Genomic DNA, 23,139 nt, shown 5'->3' with positions numbered 1-23,139 from the left:
TTATGAACCCTCAACTTAATTGTACGAGGAACCATCATACTAAAAATATTAATACTAAATCCTTTTATTTGTGTGTATTATTTAACATAAAAATAAAGTGTTTTGATTTGTATAAATTTTTGTTTGACACTTGTAATTCAACTTAATTTGTAATAACAAATACTCTAAAAGCGTAATAATTAATTCAACATCGTTGCATTTTTTCTCTTTTGTTTCATTTTGAAACTTTTTTAAATATTTGATAAAATTCTTATACTTCATTATAAAATTGAGTAGAATGTTTTTCCCGGGATTCAAATTTTTAATTATACCTATGCTTATTTATTAAAGGCTTATTAATATTAAAATAATTATGATTGTAGTTATCTTTATTTTAATTAGAAATATTTTTATAAAAGTTAATTTTTTTATTAAATTAAATGAAAAATTATAATTATGGTTCTTATACTATGTTTAAATTTTAGAATTTAATATTTATACTTTAATTTGACATAATTTGGTTCTTCTATTTTTAGTTAGTCAAGATAGTTGATTATTTCATTTATTATACCGAAGTAGATTTTTTGGGTATGTGTTAGAAAGGTGTTCTTCAGAAAATTCATGACAACATTTTAAGCGGTATTAAGTATTTAGATCAACTAATGTCATTGATAAAGAGATGATCAAATTATGTCAAATTAAAATATAGACTAAATCCCTAAACTTTAGCAAAGTAGAGGGATCAATACTAAAATTTTACTATTATCTTATAGGGTAAAAAGAGAGGAAAAAGACATGTGTGATGACAAAATTGCTTAGGACCTTCTTTCCATATAAATAACTAATGGAATTATAAACATTGAGGTAACGAATTATGTAAAAAAAATAAAGTATGAAGATTAAATCTTAAATTCGAGCATTATATAAGGACCAAAATTAAAATTTAACCATTTATGTTTATAATGAAAAAAGAGGGAGAGAAAGAGATAGCATTGAGCCTATGAAAGATTAAATCTTAAATTCAAGTGAAATTGAAATTTGACCATTTTTAAGTAATTAATAAAATAAAAGGGAACAAAATTGAAATTTACCCATTTGTGTTTATAATGAAAAAAAGGGAGAGAAAGAGATAGCATTGGACATGTGTCAAAGACGGAAAGCCTTAGGACCTTCCAGGATAAACATCATAAAATCCATTTTTATTGAGAAGGAAAAAGAAGAAGAGAAATATCATGGCTCAATTTGATTGGAAATAGAAGAATCATGTTAACCTAGTAAGCTGTATTTCACATTTTTTCCAACTTATTTGCATTTGATGGATCTGGATAGATAGGGACAAAACCATTTGCACTAATCATAAATTTTGATTTCTGGAAGATCAATAAAATTTTAAAGGCAAGATTTTTATAGTGTAAGCCTAAGATATTTCAAACCTACTATAGCATTTGAAGTAAAAACCTCTAAAAAACCCGTTTCTCCAGGTTGGAACTTATATGCTCGTCCTTGGGAGAATAAAGCAGACCACACTATTTTAGTGTACCAATGTGTGAATTCGGCGAATATATTAACCCGTGGCTCATATTTTTGGAACCCGAATCCGAGCGCATATGGGTGAGAGTGAGACAAAAGGGGGCAGTGACAGCATAGGATAAGGAGTAGAGGGGACCCACTCTGGGGGGCAGGCATTCACACTCACAGTGAAATTCTGGTCTCGTCTCTAAGGTCCTTCACACATCACCACACAAAAAGAAACCGCACCAAACCCAACTAAAAACAACACCATAAAGCCAACAAAGCCCTAACCTTTTCCCTTTCCCGCACCTGCATCCCTCTTTCACTCTGCCCAAGGCCGACCACCTTAGATTTCATCGGTTCCACCCATGATCCGAATACCCGGTTCTTGTTGATCCGGATGTTCTTCCTTCTGCTTTGATCTCTCTCTCTCTCTCTCTCTCTCTCTCTCTCTCTCTAAAGGTTTGATGAATTCACAATTGTCTCCTTTCTTATTATCTGTTAGTTTTATGGCTCTTGGTTGGTTAGGATAAGAGGAGAGATCTGCTGGTGTTCGTTTGAATTTTGTTGATCTTTTTCACTGCCGCCTTTCTGTTTTCAGCTATTGCTAGATTTATTGGCTGAAGGGTAAGTTTTGGTGCTCAGTGTTGTGTCCTTGTGTTATTTTCTTAGATATCGATTATGGCAATCTGCATTGTTTTGGAGGAGAAATTGTGATTAGGGGCTGTGGAGCCACTTCTGTGACTTTTCGATCTTATCAGGCTTCTGGTTCTGGATCGTGTTGTTTAGTGCTCATAGCTTATTTCTGTATGAATTTTGAGAGTTTTAACTGCGAAATTCGAATCGTTAGTGTTTATTCGGTTATACTTTATGTGTTTGTGAGCTGGAGGATGTTAGGTTGTAAGTTGTAGTGATTCGGAATTGAATGTTTTTAGGTACATTCCTTAGTTACTACAAATTGTAGAGGTGAAGTCCGTTGTTAAGTTATCATTGGGTTTTAGAGGATTAGGAGGCATCGATGTCGTTTAAGAGCATTATCCAGGACATGAAGGGAGAGTTTGGGAGTATATCGAGAAAAGGGTTTGACGTGAAGTTTGGGTATGGCATGAGATCGAGGTCACATAGGGTAGTTCAGGACAGCTCAGTTCCAGTTGATGTGTTCAAGCAGAGTTGTTGGGCAAACATGCCGCCTGAGCTTTTGAGGGATGTGTTGATGAGAATAGAGGCATCAGAGAGTACTTGGCCTCCACGAAAGAATGTGGTTGTTTGTGCTGGTGTATGTAGGAATTGGAGAGAGATTATGAAGGAAATTGTGAAAACCCCAGAAATTTCTTGCAAGTTGACATTCCCAATCTCATTGAAACAGGTAATAGATGTTTGCCTATTCCTTTTTATTTGATTGAATTTCTTTCATTCGGTGTTGTATTTGGTCTTAAAGTGATTCTCTTATACTCTGGCCTTGAATCTTTTATCTTCTTTTTGACAAAGACATTTCATTAGTCAACTGAAATAGCATCCAAGTCAAGATAAGGTATCAGCAATGGTGGACCATTCTCGACTCATACAAATTCACCGCATAAGGATAAAGCATGTGTGGCTAAAGAATGTACTACATTGTTCCAATCCTTCTCAAGAAATGACCAGGATATTGAATTAAGGTTACAGGTCAAAGAGATAGTTCTAAGTCCCCTGTTGTAGATAATCTAGCACCTCCCCCCTTAAGCTCCATTTAAACTTGTAATCAGTTTCGACGATTACATTATAAATGGCTATATCTTGAGGAAAAACTATCCATCCGCTTATAGCATGAACTTCCAACACAAATACATTAAAAGTAGGATTTGTTTACTTAGCCGTAGCACCTATGATATGACCATATGCATCTCATAACATAGCTCCTAATCCTGCTACCAAAGTGTCCTTTCCTGTGCAGCATCTAAATTTACTTAAAAAGCAGCAGTAGGTGATGACTTCACTTGGAGGGATGCACATTCTTGTTCTTCTTGTTTCTTTACTGGTGGGATACATTTACAAAATTTGTGGCATCCCTTGGTCCAGTTGTACTCTCTTTACTGGTTTGATGCTGCTTATAGTTGAGTAAAATGAGGGCAATATATTCTCTCTGCTGATTTGTTTGAGCTGAGATGTGTTTCGCATTCTAGGATTGTCTTCTGAGGAAGTTTAAAATCTAAAAATTAGAAATATGTCAGGTACTGTTTTGTTATCGTGCTGCATGACAACAGGTTCTTTTTTCTTAGGTTATCAAATCATAAATTTTGAATCCTAAATTAGATATTCTCCTCAGATGAATTGCAAACTTGAGACTTGTTTCTCAGTATAATTTTATTGAAAGGGACCTGTCTAAGTTAATATAGAATATACTATAAGCACTCTGTTTGTACTTGGAACAGCTTCTATCGCTCATTAATCATCCACGATAAGTGAAAAGTTAAGATACATGTTCACAGTCCTTGTTTTTTGTTTCTGCAGCCTGGTCCAAGGGACTCCCTCCTTCAATGTTACATAAAACGTAACCGTAGCAACCAAACATATTATCTTTACCTTGGCTTGAATCAAGGTGAGCTGCTTTAATTTATTTGTGTTTCATCTAGGGTGTTGGAGAAAGGGGCTGATGTTGTGAGCTTTACTCTTATGAATGGTCATTTGTACTGCTTGGTGCTTTTGTATTCTGACGTAGGATTTTTCTTATATTTTTTTAATTGAGTTAAAAATATTAAGGATATGTTATGTAATTAGATTCATAGAAAGTTATTGCCTTTACAATGATGTGGTGGTTAGGGGTGTTCATTCGGTTAACCGACCGGTTAACCGACCCGAAATTACTATAACCGAATTAACCGACCTTCCAAAAATTTTAACCGTTAACCGAACCGATTTTTTTTAAAAAAAATTTAACCGAACCGAAATTTTTTCAGTTAATAAGGTCGGTTAACCGAATTAACCGAAAATTATGTATTTTTTATTTTTGGTTAAAAATTACCCGAATTACCCGAATTAACCGAATTAACCGAATTAACCGAATTACCGAAAAATACCCGAATTTTTTTTATTTTTTATTTTTAAAATTTAAAAAATTTATAAATTATTAAAGTAAATTGGGTTTTAGACTTTAGTAAATTGGGTTGTCTTTTAGTTTTAGTTTTATTGGATTGGGTAATTGGGTAAACTTTAGTTTTAGTTTTATTGGGTTGGGTAATTGAGTTTGGGTTGGGTTGGATAATTTTATTTATTAATTTTTTCGGTTAACCGAAAATTTTCGGTTAACCGACCGGTTTCGAACCGAATTAACCGTTAACCGAAAAATCATAAAAAAATTAACCGACCCCCGACCGAAAAAATTCGGTTAACCGACCGATTAACCGAATTCGGTCGGTTAACCGAATTTTTTCGGTTTTACCCGAATTATGCACACCCCTAGTGGTGGTTGGTGAGTGCCTTGTTTCTCTTTTGGTATCTTCTCTTAGTTGTATATATGAAACTGTTTTGCTTTGGGTATTGACTTGGCAGCTTCCAACGATGATGGAAAGTTCCTTCTTGCTGCAAGGAAGTGCCGCCGTCCTACCTGCACAGATTATATCATCTCATTAAATTGCAATGATGTGTCAAAAGGAAGCAGTACCTACATTGGAAAGTTGAGGTATTGTCAGCTGGTTTATGATTTTACTGATGCATCATACATTAGTCATTTCAGAAATCTAAACTTACCTTGATTTGTTTTAACAGATCCAACTTTTTGGGGACCAAATTCACAGTCTATGATGCACAACCTCCAAATGCTGGAGCAAAAGTTACTAAAAGTTGCTCCACCAGGCTAATTAATATGAAACAAGTTTCTCCTCGTGTCCCAGCTGGCAACTATCCTGTAGCCCACATCTCTTATGAGTTGAATGTCCTGGGTTCTAGGTAAGGTGTATCTTGAAAGTTGCTCTTTCTATCCCTGTCCTTGTATCAGGGGTTGGTCATTGTTTAGCTCCTTGTTTTTGTATGCTTACTGAAATTAACATATTCTGCACCGTAGAGGTCCAAGGAGAATGCACTGCGTCATGGATGCCATCCCAGCCTCTTCTATTGAACCTGGAGGTGTTGCTCCCACTCAGACTGAATTCCTACACAGTAATCTGGATACCTTCCCATCACTGCTGTTCTTTAGATCAAAATCAACCCGTGCAGAGAGTTTCCAATCTGGACCTTTGTCTGACCAGAAAGATGGAATGCTAGTATTGAGGAACAAGTCACCGAGGTGGCATGAACAACTCCAGTGCTGGTGTCTGAACTTCAATGGACGGGTAACAGTTGCATCAGTCAAAAATTTTCAGCTGGTTGCATCTCCTGAAAATGCAGCTGCTGGTCAGGAGCATGAGAATGTCATTCTCCAATTCGGTAAAGTGGGGAAGGATGTATTCACTATGGATTATCAGTATCCAATCTCAGCTTTTCAGGCATTTGCTATATGCCTTAGTAGCTTCGATACTAAGATCGCTTGTGAGTGATATGCAAACAGGTATGTGTTTAACCTAACATTTGGACTTTTGACAATTTTGAATCTCAATAGAGGCAATATTTTTTGTCAATGCCCTCTTTGTTTTCTGGATTGTGACATATAATCAAGCAAGGTTTGCCATCTTTCATTATAGCAAATTTTTACTTTGCTGTAGTCTGTTCATTAATTTGTTTGTTTACGCCATTTTTGGCCTAGAATTCTAGTTTATGTGCTTTAAGAATCTAGATATTAGATATGATACTGTACTTATAGAATCTATTGTGTAATTTTACCAAAAAAGAAAAAGAATCTGCCGTATAACTTGGCCAGCAGTACAATTGACTTGCCAATAAGCACCTTCAATCAGCAGATTTATCTTAATTCTGCATCTACTTGTGGATTGTAAGTGGTTAAAGCTCTTGGTTTTGAAACGCAGGTTGTGCGAGATGCAATGTAGTTGGTTTGCAGGTATGGATTTGGCATGTTCTGCTACAAAGTTGCTTGGTACTTTAGTGCTTTTCTGTTTCCATATGAGAAGTTAGGATTTAACTTTTATTTTAGTTCTTTGCTGTACATATAACCGTTTGTATTAAGAGCGAGACATGGCCGTTATGTTGGTTGTGCGCTTTGTTAACATGATTGTCTCTTTGATTGTTGAGCGGAAAAAAAGATGAACTAAAAACTGTTGAATGGTTTCTCGAATTTGTTAAGGGAGCTCCCTTGTAGGAGACTCTTGTCCATTTTAGATGTGCACTTCCTCATTTCTCAAACTGTGCCTCTCAAATGTTAATCTGAAGTTGTTGTTGGCAAATTATTGATATTTACATTTCAAGTTCTGTAAATATTTTGGCCGTGTCAAATAGAGCATTAGACTGGGTCATATGAAGGCAACAATAGATTTTGCACAACTTATCCAAAAGAACATTCAAATACCTTTTTGAGTTATGAACATCTGAGTAAGGGAAAACATTTTGTGGATTTATTTGTTTTTGCTTTTGAACAAAGAATTGGACTGTGTCATTTGGGCATGCTAAGGTGGATGTAAAGGTTTTCTAGAAAAAGAAAATGAACTTCCCTAATGGAAATCAGTCACATTTATTACTTTTGATAAAAGTTTGGATGGTAATAGATGAAAATAGTGGCGGAAGCAAGAGCAACGAAAAAAAGCTTAAAACTAGATTATTAAATTTATTACAAGGCACTACAGAAAACACATGTATAGCAACAGCAGCCAGCAGATGATTAGAAAGGGCGAGGACCATAGCCAGGGCGTCGACCAAAGCAGTCTTGTAGTAGCCAACAACAGCAAAGACAGTAGAAGCTGCAATCCCAATCAAATTTAACCTCAATCAAACCGCATTTAACTATACCGGAATTGAGTAAAGATTTGATTGCTTACCAGGAAGATATCATATTGCACAAACCATCTGCAAAGCCGCCAAAGAACCCACCAGGCCAAAAACCAGGACCTCCAAATCCAGGGCCCCAGGGACCTCCAGGTCCCGGACCCCAACCAGGACCTCCAGGCCCAAATCCGCCAGGTCCTCCGGGGCCAGGACCCCAACCACCAGGTCCTCCTCCCCATCCTCCCGGTCCACCAGGTCCTCCCGGCCCTCCTCCCGGCCCTCCAGGTCCCATTTTGCTAACTTGTTACTTAGCCTTCAGTGTTCACCACTTCCACCACCAGGAAGACGTTGCCGGAGAGATAATCCGAGTGTTGAAACACAGGTATGTAAGAAAGAAGCTGAAGAAAAATAGGAAGGGCGGATCCTTGTTTATGTAGGCGAAAGCCTTGGAAGTGGTTATTTGCACGAATTATGTAGTTATTGTGATGATAAGTGTTTGATCTGTGCTTACTAGTCAAAACAAGAAGCCTACTAGTCTAATTCTAATTTATGTACATAAAGTTTAAACTACTCTTCTTTGACTCACCCTTTCAACTACCATTCAACGCCATGCGCAAAAATTCACACTTTTACCTCACAAACGGTAAGAACCCATCGCCCATCTATTGTTGAATCAATACAACTTTTTATTCCTTTTATCCAACCCATGCGCAAAAATATCTATTGTTGAACCGGTGGAGCGGGTTTGTAGATCAAACCTTGGTTTTGGATATAGATACACTTGCTTCAATCAATGGATCTACTGCTCGAATTTGAGGGGTTTTTTATTATTATTTATTACTTTGGAGAAATTCTTTTAACAAATGTAAAATAGTCATCTTTCGAGCAATTTACTATCCGAAATTTTAATCTAAAGTAAACTAGTAAAATAAGTAGTTCTATTATTTTGATATTAATTTGGTTAAATTTAATCTTCGTATTTTTTTCATTTTTGAACCAAATGGTTAGGTTAAATTTTGCTAATAACTTATGAATTTAATCATTACTCTTCAATCTCATCATATTTAATCTCTATACTTTTTTTGGATTTTGAAATTTTAATTCTATACCCACTAAATCATGTAGTATTCTACGAAAATAACAAATTCATGACTAGCATTTCATTCAAAATTAAGATTTTAAATTTTAAAAAATAAAAGCAGTACAACTGCATAATCGAATTTGATGTTATAAATTAAGTAATTATAGAAAAATTCTTAATTCATTTCAAACCAAATTTTAACAATCCACATTCAAATATTTAGTTTAAAAAGTGAAATAATGATTTTACATTTTTATATAATTAAAAGCTCTTTTTCTTATAATATATTAGGTAAAAATATGGATCAAAATTTTCTACTGTAACGTGACATATCGAATGTTGGTCCATGAATGGAAATTTTTATTATTATTTTCCCTAAATGTTGTAACAAAGTTAGTTATTTTTGCGTTAAATAATGTAAGGGAATTAACATATATAATTTTGAGAGCGAACTTAGCTTTTTCCATCACCTTAATTAACTTTCTAACCTAGCTTGACTCCACTCCATATTAGTGTTTGCTTTTTATCATATTACTCCTTTTTCTTTTTCTTTTTTTACTTCCAATCTAACCAATTTGCTTCTTTTTTTTTTTATGGACCATTAAAATTATAATAATACTAATTTAGTAGCTCGCGTGATGCTTCATAAAAATTTAAAAAATATATAAAAGATTAGTACTAATTTCAAAATGGTTCGTATTTAAAAAAAGAAAAAAAGAAAAGAAACTATCTACATCAAGAATAAGGTACTCACACAAATTACCAAGTAAATGAAGATAAAATCTTAACAGATCAGGATTTTTTTTTGTCAAAAAAAAACAACAATTTTATTAAAGTTCATGAAAGTTAGGATCGAAATGATAAAAGAAAAATAGGATAAAAAGAATAAATATTAAGAGTTAAATTTATTATTATGCTTAAAAAATATTTATATATTTTAATCAATGTCTATAGTCTATGTAATAGGCTAATTTTGCCCTGCCTAACACAAATAAATAAACCCAAACAAAAAATAAATAAAAGTTTGTTAACAGTCCAAGTTATAAGCCTAATAGCAAAGTTCATTTACAAAACCTAAACCAAACCCAAGTCCAAGCCCACAGCCTCAATTTTTTATAGAAAACCTTAAAATCCTAAGTCCCCTTTCGCGCCGCACCCCACCACGTCGGCATGCTCACCGCTAGAGGCCTGATGCACCCTCTACCACCATTGCACCAAAATGGCAAGGCATGGTTACCCAATGCCGTTGACCTTGCCGTGAACACCTGCAAAGAAAAAAGAAACGAGACAAATGACAAAAATGACTGAAACAACAAAAAGGAAAAGAAAATATATATGTAATAGGCTATAAAAGCCATAAAATTGAGATGTATTTTTTTTACGGAGAAGCAAAAAAAAGAATAGAAAACTACAATAGTTTTAATAGAAGGTAGTTCTTTTTCTTTGTTTTTTTTGAATCACGCATATATTAAAAAATTAATTAAGTTTTTTTACCGTTGCCGCCGTCGTTGGTGCCTCATCTGGTCTGAGAGGCTGTCGAATCCTTAAGGATTCGCCTAAGGCCGCACCAGAGGAAGACCAGGAATCGAGAGGTTCCATTTTTGTCACTGAACTCCGATCGGGCTCTAAGGATTTTGACCCCAGATATGGATTCTCGAGAAGACAATATAAAAATGGTCTATTTTTTGCAATCTCTGCCTACCGGAGGCGGCGGTCTCCATCGTCGACGACCGGTGGCCATGGCGGGGCAACGACGGCTCCGTGGCCGGACATAGGGAGGTCTGAGAGAAAAGAAAAAAAAAGAAAGGAAGTTTTTTTTTAAAAGCAAGAGATGTTATGAATTTTTTTCAGAAAAGTTTAACTTAAATAGGGCACTAGTACGACGTCGTTTTGGCCTGGTTTCAGAAACCCCAAAATGGCATCGTTTTGGACATGATTCGCCAACCCGACCCAACCCCCCTTTAGATCCACGTGTTTTTTAAGGAGGGATAATTGTTGCCCAGGTCCTCCCACTTTTAAGCGTGTCTTGATAGTCCTGACTTAGTTTTTTTTTCTTTTTTTTTTTTTAATTTTACCATTTTATTTTATTTTTATTTTTATTTTGGTCCATTGACTATTGACCATTTTTGGAAATGGACACCTAGAACGGCGTCGTTTTGACGCAATCCAAGGACCCAACCCGAGTACCATTAGGATCTCGGTGTTTCTTGAAAAGAGGTCTAATTTCTATTTTAGTCCTTCTGTATTTAGGCTTTCTTGCAATTTCGCCTTATATTGTTTTTTATATTATTTTATTTTTGTGCCTTTTATTTTATTTTCTTATTATTCAGTCCTTTGACCTAGCGTTGACTTGCCAAGGGAATGGCATGTACTGGGGTTTGGAATAATTATCTATTTGGTTCTTGTAGATTTCTACATTGTTTCAATTGGATCCCTTATATTTTTTCTTCTACGATTTATGCCTTTAAGTTTTTTTTATATTCAATCAGTCCTTGTACTCTCGACCCTTTTGGAATGACATGTGCTAGGTCTGGGATTATTTATGCCCGAAGTCCCTAAAGTTTTATACTTAATTTTAATTTAATCCTTTACATTATGTTTTCTTATAATTTAGGTATTAAATTCTGTCCTATTATCAATTTAGCCTCTACTTCCCTTTTCTTCATTTATTTTACAATTCTTACTTTAAGTTTTGTTTAAATTTCAACTTAATCCCTCATTTATTTAATTTTACCTTTTTATTTACTATATATTTTATTTTAACACTTAAAATTCATGTTATTTATATTTTTTATGTACATTTTATTTGATCCTTGTATTTATCATTATTATTTTTATTATTCATATTAGTACTATGATAGTAATCAGGCTATTTTACCAAACTAGTCCAAAAAGATATTATATTTACAAAAATAACCGTTTAAAAACAATCACCAAAATAACCTAAAATGAACAGTACCCACTCATTTTTTGCACCTATGATTGCCTAATAATTGTGTCAGATTTAAAAAAAATAATTTTTTGGGTTTTGGCCTATCAATGGCCGAAACCCAGGTATTTTTTTTAAATTGTATAATACTGATATTCGAAAAAAGGAAAAAAAGAAAAACAAAAAAAAAAATTTGGTGCTGGCTTGTCAATGGCCGGCACCCAGTACAATTTAAAAAATATATTTTTATTTTTTTTCGTGTCAGAATCAGATATAAATATACAAATAAAAAATAACAAAAATTTGGGTGCTGGCCTGTCAATGGCCGGCACCCAGTACAAATTTTTTAAAAAAAATTCTTTTTTTTTCGTGTCAGAATCAGATATAAATATACGAAAAAATAAAAAAATTTGGTGCTGGCCTGTCAATGGCTGGCACCCAGTACAAATTAAAAAAAAATTCTTTTTTTTCGTGTCAGAATAAAAAATAAATATACGAAAAAAATAAAAAAAAATTTTGGTGTTGGCCTGTCAATGGCCGGCACCCAGTACAATTTTAAAAAAAAATTATTTATTTTTTTCGTATATTTATATCTGATTCTGACACAAAAAAAATTTTAAATTGTACTGGGTGCCGGCCATTGACAGGCCAGCACCCAAATTTTTTTTTTTATTTTTTTGTATATTTATATCTAATTCTGACACAAAAAAATAAAAATATTTTTTTTAATTGTACTGGGTGTCGGCCATTGACAGGTCAGCACCAAAATTTTTTTTTTTCGTTTTTCTTTTTTTTTTTTTTGTATATCAGTATTATACAATTTAAAAAAATACCTGGGTTCCGGCCATTGACAGGCCAAAACCCAAAAAATTAATTTTTTTAACCCTGACACAATTATTAGGCAATCATGGGTGCAAAAAACGAGTGGGTACTGTTCATTTTAGGTTATTTTGGTGATTGTTTTTAAACCTGGGTTATTTTTGTAAATATAATATTTTTTTAGACTAGTTTGATAAAATAGCCTAGTAATCACGACACGATTATCGCTATTACTATTATAAAATTGATGTTTTATTATTATAGGTGCATTGTTATTATCCACTATCATAGTATTTCTTTATTTCATCTTTTTTACTTTTCTTCATTTATTTATTTATTTATTCATTTGCTTATCATTTTAATGTCATCATTTCATTTTTATCCACTACTATTTTACTTCATTTTGTTAATCACCACGTCGTGCATCGTGCTAGAATATATTTATCCATTTTATTACTAGGCCTAAACAAATTAGAAAGTATATTGTTTTAAAATTTTCATTCGTTCTACCCAACGTATAGGAAACATTTGAAACCAAGGCAATGTTCATTATTTTTGGGATTCGAAGAGTCATGCTCCTAACTTATGAATTATGGTCTCTTCCTAAGGCCAAAGTAATCGAATATCCTATTTTTAAAATATATATAATAATAAAAACGATATTTAAGTAAAGATCAAATGGTGACTATTCTTGTTTTTGAGTATTCAAAGTATCGTGTCCTAACTTACGGGGCATGATCTCTTCTTCTCGACTAACTCAAAATAATGTCTTTTCATAAAATTTAATTTAATTAATTGATTTTAATTAAAAAGAACATCATGCAAAGAGAGATCATATTTTAATTCTCTTTGAACTTTCAATTTTCGACATCAAAACAACAAGTAATCAACTATGTATCAATTTTGGGTATTATGAGGGTGCTAATCCCTCCTCATACGTAACCGATTGCCGAACCCATTTTTTGGACTTTGTAGACCGAAGATTACCATTTTAGTAAACCCAACGTTTTATTAAAATAACCGAGTTTTGAAGTGATCTGATCACACATAAATAAAAAAGGATTGGTGGCGACTCCATTTTTATTTTAAAAATAAAAAGTCGATTTTCAAAAAAATTTCGACAGTATATATATTTAAAAAATAATAATTCAGAACCCATAATAAAATTTGGAGTTAGTAGTGCTTAATTTCAAAATACCCAACAAGAAATGAAATTAATTTTTTTGGGGGTGAAAAGAAAGCGACTATTTCCTTCTTGCATATTTAAGGAGTGTACACATTAAATGCATATTAAAGTAACAAGTCGAAATTTGAGTAGTTGAGGGCCGGGCAGGGGAATTGCATGATTAATTTTGCTACGCCACTGTTGTTGTCAAAATAAATTGGAAGGGAGAGAGAAAAACAAAACCAGCACAACATTTTTATTATTTGGTTGCTTGATTTGATTTTGATATAATGTGTGACAGATGATATTTAGCATCCATGATTAAATGCATATTATTCAACAATGGCTGGAAATTGGCTTCACACAAATCAATGCATGTTAAAAGATTAAGTTTTTGAAGTAATTTGTTGTTAAGGTGTTATTTTTATTCAACATATCACTTATTATATTTGTAGTTGGTAGCTTATTGAAATTAAATTTTTGGACTTTGGTATTGTAAATATATGAAAGTTCGATTTTGAAAATTAATTCATTTAAAGCAATTATCCTTAAAGTTTGGATTGGTTCATATCAAGCAATTGAACCCCTTGGATTGTGGAGAACAAACCAGGATTACATTAAACATACCGTTGAAGAATGAATCTCCAATCGTATACTTTACATTAATCTCTAGTAACTGCTATTATTAAGGGATTGGATTGTAATTGATCTCTAGTATGTTAGTAAGTCTAAAGAACTTCTATTTATTGAAAGATTTGTATAGGTTTATGTATTGAGCTTAGAGAGCACCTTATTGTTCATAGAGGAACTTATTTTGTGAGTGTATTTGAAGAGTAAACAAATTGTGTTTACAACCTAAATTCTCAATCGTGAGTGTTTAAGTCTTTATATACAAGAGTGAGGTCTTTATACTTGAAGAGTGATAGAGTTTGATTTACTTGTTGTATTGTAGATTAAAGATAGTGGAATTTCTCACCAATATAGGCTCCGCAAACATAAGGAAATCAAATTGCGTAAACAACTCTTCGTGTCCTTTATTTACTCTATTTTAGTTGTTCATCATAGTGGCAATCGAAGTGGCCGCTACAACTAAGCACTTCAATTCAAACACTTACACCACGTTTGATTGGGGGGAATAGAATAGGACTGTAATAAAATAGAGTTGTAATCAGTAATTCAATTGTTTTGTTAAATAAAATAGAATGAAACTGTAATGGTATTCTTGTGTTTGGTTGAATGGAATATATGTTGTAATAGCATAAGGAAAAAAGACTTAAATAACCAGAGTACCCTTAACAGAATTTTTGTAGGTAGATGATAATTGTTATTAAATTTTAATAGGGTTATTATTAAATATAATTTAATAAAAAATAATTTAATCATAATTTAATCCAATTATTATTAAATACAATTTAATTAAAATAATATATAATTTAATAACATTCTTAATAAAATATTATTAAAATATGAATTAATAAAAATCATAATATATAATATTAGAAAAATAATATATAACTTACATTATTATTTTTAAACTACAATGTATATTTAATGTGCTAGAATATCATTAGCGAAACAAATAATTTTATCTTCTAAACTAAAAAGCAAAAAATTAGAAGTAATAAATAGCTTGATAATTATGTTTTACATCCAAACATAATATTGATACATTAACAAAAAGTTAAATGATGCCATTAGCTTATATGCCATATCTATATGTTAAATTTTACAACATAAAAAAGTTACAACAGTCTGTGGCATTCTATCATGTTATTAAACTATCCAAATTTACATATACAAAAAGTTACCAAAACATCACTAACACAACCATGATTTTTAACGGGTAGAAATAAACCTTCTTACCCATTCCAATTTCACAGAAGAAGGTAGGCTAAAGAAAACGAACTTTTGTGTTGGATAGTTTGAAATTTGGTTCAATGTACGAAAGCGATCATCTTCAGTTAATCCTTTTACTTCACATCAGGCTAAATATAATTTTTGGGCACTTTCTTGAATGAGCATTTTTTACTTCCCTTGAATTAGCACTTCGGAGGCAATGCTCCTACTCAATTCAATGCCAACAGTTCGTATGTTTTCCCGCAATAATGTGGTAGCATTAGTAAGTGAAGTAAAAATTTGTTTACTTTCATCAGAAATCTATTTTTTTTCTTATTTGAAAACGTGGAATCATTTTGGTTTGGCTTCGACGGTAGCAATTGTGTACCTGAAACATCCATCTCATCCAATGAAACATCATCTTCGCATCTATGGTAATTGCTTCCTACTTCAAGATTCTTTGCAGTAGCTAGGGGTGAGCAAAACTCAATTCGACTCAAAAAAATAGAAGAAGATTTCGAATTTCGAGTTAAATGAATAAGTTATTCGAGTCAATTCGATTTTTTTTTTGAATTTCGAGTTCGAAGCGAGTTTAATTTTTAAATTTGAATAACTCGAATAGTTTGAATAAACATAATACCAAACTATAATATTTTATATTTTTACCCCAAACTCTCAAACCTTTTTACTTTCTCCCAATACTTTTACTCCCTCCCATTCCCCCCTCCCCCAAAAAAAAACTTTTACTCCCCTCCCATCCTACCCCCCATTTACTTTCCCCCCAAAATTTTACTCCTTCAACCCTCAAAACTTTTTATTTTCCTTCCCAACTTTTATTTTTCACCCTTTACCCCAAAAAACAAATCATCCAAAAATCCCTAAACTTAAATAATAATTTTATTTATATCTACTATTTATATTATTAAATTAAATTAAATTTCACATTTTGTACTATTTATATTATTGAATTGTTTAATCATATTAAATCTTTATAAATTTCTATTAAAATTGAATTATTGATGATGCCATAAAATATTCGTGTTAAAATTTTATATTAGTATCAATTTCACATTTTATCTTTAAGATAATTTTTATTAAAAAATCACATTTTTATATTTAATATATTTTTTAATTTCAAAACATAGTGACAAAAATCAGAAGATAATTGAAGCAACTAAGTAAGCAAAAAAGCTAACCTGTATATAAAATATTAATAAATAAATTATGAGGAGATGAAAGTTAATAACAAATTTGATTACGGTGGGTGACAGTGTTACAAGGACCCAAAATCATTTTTTTTAATTTAACTCGAAAAAATATATTTGATTTGAATTCCATTTCACTCGACTCAGTTCGAGAAAATTTCAAATCAAGTTAGGATGATAAAATAAGATTCGTCAACTAGATTAACTCAAAAAAATTTTATTCAATTCGATCGAACGCTCATCCCTAGTAGTAGTTACATCCTCAACATCTATTTCTTCAGCAATATCAACGGATTTTTAAGCATTTTTCCTAGTGGCTCGATCTTTTGCATATATGGAAGTAAGTTGGTCATAATAAGGAAAACTGTTATATCTGAATTGATCGGCTTCTTTATGACTCTAGAGAAAAAAAATCCACATTAGATACAAGCTTGGTCAAAATAAGATAATAAAGACAATAAATAATTCTTACACTTATGTATGAGTTCCACACAGCATCTTCAGTAACAACCATCTGCCTATGCTCGTTCCAACCAAAGCCACTATTGTCTTTTTCTTTGAGTATGTCGTAAACGATTGCCCAATCATTTTTCCATGTCTTAATCCTTGATTCAAGAATATGTCTCGCCTTCAGCATAGCACGAGGTAAAAAATTTTCTAACATTATTTCTAACTCATTTAAATAATCAGTCTTGAATTCCGTATCTGCATTAAAAGTTCCAACATTGTGCAAGTCGACCATACAGGCAACCAACGTAACATCTTCTTCTGGAACCCATTTCCTTTTATTTCCTCGATAATCTTGGGAAGAAGTTGCAGTTGATTGTGTAAAGCTTGGCATAACTATCTTAAGAAAAAAATGCAAAATAAAAGTAGAAACCTAAAATGTAAATAAGAGCAACAATTCATATTTCTGTTTTGTTGGGTCATAATAAGCCATAAAAGTAACATGTTTTTAATCCCATTCTTGATGTGTTTTTGGATGATTTATAATGTAAATTAGTGAATTTGATGCTCCCAATCCTTTAAATTCATGTTTCTATACTTAGGTGAGCATAATGGAGCAAAATGAGCAAAAAAAAACAAGCCAAAATCGAGTAAAAAGAGTTGTTTTCAACATCCACAAGGCCAGAGCATTTTCACACGGGCTGGCCACACGCCCGTGTGAGCAACACGGGTTGGCCACAAGCCCCTGTGCTAGCCCGTGTCGGTTTCACACCCTGCTTCTCTTTTACGCGAAAAACCTAATTTTTAGGGTTTTCGATCATTGTAAAGTTTATAAATACATATTAGAATAGGACCTAAGGGGGCACATAGAGAAGAACGATGAAAAGACTCGACGAAAGCCACCGAATTCAACTCAGAAGCGGATCTCCTTCAAGATTGAACATCTCCTTTTAACTTCTTTCGAAGTTTATTTGAATTTCTTTATGTCTTGTAGTTTTTCCGACTTCGATATGTTTTCTTTTCAGATTATGAACTAAATTCCCTGGATACCTAGGGAAGATAAAACCTATAATGAATCTTATTATTTGATTTCTAAATTACATGATAAATACTTAATTCTTGTTCTCAATTATGTATGCTTATTTCGCGTTTTAATATTTTAGGGATATTAATTCATGTTTAATGTTCTTATTTGAGTGGAGTTGTATGCAATCCTAGAAATAGAATGACATAAATCTACCGGATTAGAGTCAAATCTAATAGAGGAATCCATAGATTGAGTGAATGCGACGATAGAGGTTTTAATTAGAAAGAGATTTCAATTAATCAACCTAGAGTCAGTTGTTATTACTCTCGAAAGAGATATTAAAATAATTTAAGGATTTTTACGGATCAAGACACAAGTGAATAAATCGTTTAATTCAGATTCAAAATAATAGGTAAAGTTTAGGTGGATTCTTTCCTGGGTATTGTCTTTCTCATTGGTTGTCTTTAGTTATTTTTCCCAATTCATTATTTGTTGCGTTCGTAGTTAAATTTATGATTAGAGTATCAAACCCTTTAGGCAAGTGTGTTTTGGTTGATAAAGTATACAAGAAATTTCCGTTGATTACTCGAGATTTCTATTTTTCTGCCGATCTGATGTTGTTCCCATTCGACGAATTCGATATAATTTCGGGTATGGATTGGTTAACACTGCACGATGCTATTGTAAACTGCAAACAGAAGACGATTGATTTGAAATGTCAGAATAATAAGATTATCCAGATTGAATCAGATGATTTGAATGGTTTACCAGTAATGATTTCTTCTATGTTAGCTCGAAAATATGTGAGAAAGGGTTGTGAAGCTTACTTTGCCTATGTACTCGACTCTAAAGTGACCGAAAAGAAGATTGAATTAGTACCAGTTGTATGTAAATACCCGGATGTGTTTCCTAAAGAGTTACTTGGTTTGCCACCGATCAGAGAAGTTGAATTTGGTATTGAGTTAGTGCCGAGAGCAACACCGATATCGATAGCTCCGTACAGAATGGCAACGATTGTATTAAAAGAGTTGAAAGCTTAGTTGCAAGAATTGACAAATAAAGGTTTCACACGACCGAGTTATTCTCCCTGGGGTGCACCGGTTTTGTTTGTGAAAAAGAAAGACAGAACTATGAGAATGTGCATTGATTATCGACAGTTCAATAAAATGACCATCAAGAATAAATATCCTCTGCCACGAATAGATGATTTGTTTGATCAACTAAAAGGGGCTACAGTGTTTTCAAAGATAGATTTGAGATCAGTTTACTATCAATTGTGAGTTGAAGACTCTGATGTGCCGAAAACTGCTTTCCGAACGAAATACATGCATTATAAGTTTCTAGTTATGCCTTTTGGACTAACGAATGCACCTACTATTTTTATGGACCTAATGAATCGGATCTTCAGACCGTATTTGGATAGATTTGTTGTTGTGTTTATAGATGACATCTTGATCTATTCTCGTGATGAATCTAAGTATGCTGAACATCTGGGAATAGTGCTACAGACTTTGTGAGATAAACAACTATTTGCAAAGTTTAGTAAATGTGAGTTCTGGTTAAAAAAAAGTTGGTTTTTTGGGGCATATTGTGTCAGTATCAGGTATTCGAGTCGATCCGAGTAAGATTTCAGCAATATTAGATTGGAAGCCTCCGAAAAATGTATTCGAAGTCTGAAGCTTTCCGGGACTCACCGGTTATTACAGACGATTTGTAAAAGGTTTCTCAATGATTGCAACTCCGTTGACGAGACTACTTCAGAAGGATGTTAAGTTCGAGTGGTCGGACAAGTGCCAGAAAAGTTTTGATCAGTTGAAAGCTCTTTTGACTGAAGCTCTAGTGTTAGTACAACCAGAATCGGGTAAATAATTCGTAATCTATAGTGATGCATCGTTGAATGGTTTGGGATGTGTTTTGATGCAGGAAGACAAAGTCATAGCTTATGCCTTGAGACAGTTGAAACCGCATGAAAAGAATTATTTGACACGTGATTTAGAGTTAGCAGCCATTGTGTTTGCATTGAAGATTTAACGCTATTATTTTTTCGGTGAGAAATGTCATGTGTATTCTGATCACAAGAGTTTGAAATATCTAATGACTCAGAGAGATTTGAATTTGCGACAACAAAGATGGTTAGAATTGTTAAAAGATTATGAACTAGTGATTGACTACCATCCGGGAAAGGCCAATGTGGTTGTTGATGCTTTAAGTCAGAAATCTCTGTTTGCTCTACGTGCGATGAATACTCAGTTGGCTCTATCTGATGATGGATCGATTATAACTAAGTTGAAAGCAAGATCGTTATTTTTGTAGCAGATTTGCGAAGCTCAGAAAGTTGATAATGAATTGTTAGCAAAACGGGCTCAATGTGATTTGAATTCTGATTTAGAGTTTCGAGTTGATGCTAATGATTATTTAATATTTAGAGACTGAATATGTGTACCGAGAAATTCAGAGTTGATTCAGATGATATTAAATGAAGCTCATTGTAATCGTTTGTCTGGTCATCCGGAAAGCACGAAAATGTATAACAATCTGAAACAGTTTTATTGGTGGTCTAGTATAAAATGTGACATCTCAGAATTCGTTTCTAAATGTTTGATTTGTCAGCAAGTTAAAGTTGAACATCAGGTACCATCTGGTTTATTGCAGTCGATTATGATTCCCGAGTGGAAATGAGATAAAGTGACTATAGATTTTGTGTCGGGATTTCCCTATCGCCAAGAAAGAAAGATGTGATATGGGTTATAGTTGACAGATTGACGAAATCAACTCATTTCATTCCAGTACGAACGGACTATTCGCTTGATAAGTTAGTTGAGTTATATATTTCTGAGGTTGTGAGATTGCATGGAGTACCTATTTTTATTGTTTCGGATAGAGATTTGAGGTTCACATCGCGGTTTTGGAAGAAATTGCAAGATGCATTGGGTACAAAGCTGCACTTTAGTACTACTTTTCATCCACATACAGATGATCAATCTGAGCGAGTTATATAGATACTCGAGGATATGTTGAAATGTTGCATTCTTGAGTTTGAAAGTACATGGGAGCGATACCTACCATTGATTGAATTTGCATATAATAGCAACTATCAATCGAGTATAAAAATGGCACCGTACGAAGCTTTATACGGTCGTGAATGCCGAAAACCTTTGTACTGGACTAAACTTAGTGAGAATAAGATTCACGGGGTTGATTTGATCAAAGAGACTGAACAGAAAGTGAAAGTGATTCGTGATAGTCTAAAAGTAGCGTCAGATCGTCAAAAATCGTACGCAGATTTGAAACGAAAAGATATTCAGTTTCAGATCGGGGATAAGGTGTTGAAAGTCTCTCCATGGAAGAAAATACTTAGATTCAATCGTAAAGGCAAGTTGAGTCTGAGATTCATCGAACCGTATAAGATCATCGAGAGTGTAGGTCCAGTGGTATGTCGGTTAGCTCTATCGAATGAGTTAGAGAAAATTCACAACATTTTTCATGTGTCGATGCTTTGACGATACTGATCTGATCCCTCACATGTGATTTCTCATTCTGAGATTGAATTACAGCCTGATATGACGTATAACGAAGAACCGATCAGAATATTAGCTCGCGAGGTCAAATAACTGAGAAATAAGAAAATTTCTTTAGTGTAAATCTTATGGTATCGGCACGGGGTTGAAGAAGCTACTTGGGAAACTGAGGATACTATGAGAGAGCAAAACCCAAACCTATTCACTGGTAAAATTTTCGCGGACGAAAATCCCTAAGGGGAGAGAGTTGTAACAACCCGTTTTTGGGTCAAATCAGAATAGTGGTTTTGGGACCACAAATCCAAAGTTAAAATATTAATTTTATTATTATATTAAATTTTACAGCATGATAGAATTATTAGGTGAAAGTTTCTTAAAAAAATTTTACTATTTGGATGCTTAATTCAGTAAAAAAGACTAAATTACGTAAAGCATAAAAGTTGAGTTCTAATCGTTAAAGGTATTAAATAGCTATAGGGTTTTAAAGTGGAAGTCCTTATGTGGTAATTCTTCCATAAATGAGTTAGTGGAAGATCTTGGCTTGGCAATTTTGAAATTTGGTTTAATTTTAAAGGTTAATTAGGTAATTAAGTAATTAAAGTTATAATAAATAAAACCAAACAAATTGTCATCTTCTTTTATTCTTTTTCAACTAAATATTAAAGAAAAAAAACTATTTTTGGAAGCTAGGGTTCGGCAACTTTGAATGCTTAACTGGTAAGTGATTTGTGCCTCGTTTTTAATGATTTCTATGTTTTTGGAGTCGTTGTAGCTTAATCTAGCTAGTTCGTGTCTTTGATTTCAAAATTGTTAAAGATTTTGATAGTTTCCATTGATGAGCTTATGTGTTCTTTGATGTTTAATGGTGAAATATGAATACTTGATGTTAGATTTTCATATTTTATAAAGTGATGTTTGATGAAAATGCAAATTAGGGATTAAATTGAGAAAATATGATAATGTGGGGTTAAAAGTGTAAATAAATGTGAAATATGGGATGCTAGGGGCACTATGGTAATTCGACCAAGCATGGGTTTTGTTGAATTTTATGAATTTTGTGTATTTGTGAAATAGAGACTAAATTGTAAGAAATGTGAAAGTTTAGGGCCAAAGTGCACATTGGCTTAAATATTTGTTTTTGGACTGAATTGAATGATTATATGATTAAATGAGTTAATTTTGAATACATATAGATCAAGAAAGAAAGAAATCAGATTTAGATCGGGGGAAATTGAAAGTTGATAAGTAGTCGATCCGATCCGTTTGTTCCGTATCCGAGGTAAGTTCATATGAAAATAAATGCGTTTAAATTGTGTTAATTATGTTTGATTATCATTGAATTGTATTAAATGTTGAAAAGATGAAAACGAGCCAGAATTAACAGTGTTACGACGTCCAAAAGTCTCGTACAAACCTTAGGAATAGTATAGGATACAAATGTCATGACATTAGGACTCCCGATGTGTGATTTCGTGTAAAATCATGTCTGGGACATTGGCATCGATATGAGATTACATTTAAGACCATGTTTGGGGCATTAGTATCGTATATGATTTCATATAAGGCCCTGTCTGGGACAGTGGCATCGATATGTGATAACATGTAAGACCATACCTGGGATATGGCATTGTATGTGATATATGTGTTTCCGAGTATCCTTAACGATTTCGAATGGTTCAACGGGCAAAGTCGATACGATACGGAATGAGTATAAGAGATAAACGATTCAGGTATGTGTGAAATTGACATGAACTTTGAAAGAAAAAGGTAAGTG

General features: G+C 33.1%; 2 protein-coding genes across 2 annotated transcripts; one reads left to right on the top strand and one right to left on the bottom strand.

The window, feature by feature from the left end:
- The first annotated feature begins 1,577 nt into the window (after nucleotides 1–1,577).
- Nucleotides 1,578–6,732, top strand: LOC107910944 (tubby-like F-box protein 3). Its single transcript, XM_041106042.1, has 6 exons — nucleotides 1,578–2,857; nucleotides 3,982–4,069; nucleotides 5,020–5,149; nucleotides 5,236–5,415; nucleotides 5,531–6,013; nucleotides 6,429–6,732. The coding sequence occupies exons 1-5, from the start codon at nucleotides 2,510–2,512 to the stop codon at nucleotides 6,000–6,002; spliced, it is 1,218 nt and encodes a 405-aa protein (XP_040961976.1). The 5' UTR covers nucleotides 1,578–2,509; the 3' UTR covers nucleotides 6,003–6,013; nucleotides 6,429–6,732.
- Nucleotides 6,733–7,068: 336 nt separating this feature from the next.
- Nucleotides 7,069–8,025, bottom strand: LOC107912386 (putative polyketide hydroxylase). Its single transcript, XM_016840537.2, has 2 exons — nucleotides 7,392–8,025; nucleotides 7,069–7,313 (listed from the first exon to the last, which is right to left on the bottom strand). The coding sequence occupies exons 1-2, from the start codon at nucleotides 7,628–7,630 to the stop codon at nucleotides 7,235–7,237; spliced, it is 318 nt and encodes a 105-aa protein (XP_016696026.1). The 5' UTR covers nucleotides 7,631–8,025; the 3' UTR covers nucleotides 7,069–7,234.
- Between the last annotated feature and the right edge of the window lie 15,114 nt (nucleotides 8,026–23,139).

The sequence above is a fragment of the Gossypium hirsutum genome, chromosome D11, assembly GCF_007990345.1.
Source record: "Gossypium hirsutum isolate 1008001.06 chromosome D11, Gossypium_hirsutum_v2.1, whole genome shotgun sequence".
Lineage (NCBI taxonomy): Eukaryota > Viridiplantae > Streptophyta > Magnoliopsida > Malvales > Malvaceae > Gossypium > Gossypium hirsutum.
The sequence above is the reverse complement of the archived record's forward strand: the minus strand, read 5'-3'. Positions and strand labels throughout refer to the sequence as shown.

Bases quoted from the DNA above. Each gene is read 5' to 3' on its own strand.
- LOC107910944 (XM_041106042.1), top strand. From the start codon at position 2,510: ATGTCGTTTAAGAGCATTATCCAGGACATGAAGGGAGAGTTTGGGAGT. The intron at 2,858-3,981 runs GTAATAGATGTT...TTGTTTCTGCAG, and splicing joins TCCCAATCTCATTGAAACAG to CCTGGTCCAAGGGACTCCCT. The intron at 4,070-5,019 runs GTGAGCTGCTTT...TTGACTTGGCAG, and splicing joins TTACCTTGGCTTGAATCAAG to CTTCCAACGATGATGGAAAG.
- LOC107912386 (XM_016840537.2), bottom strand. From the start codon at position 7,630: ATGGGACCTGGAGGGCCGGGAGGAGGGCCGGGAGGACCTGGTGGACCG. The intron at 7,314-7,391 runs GTAAGCAATCAA...TTGGGATTGCAG, and splicing joins TGCAATATGATATCTTCCTG to CTTCTACTGTCTTTGCTGTT.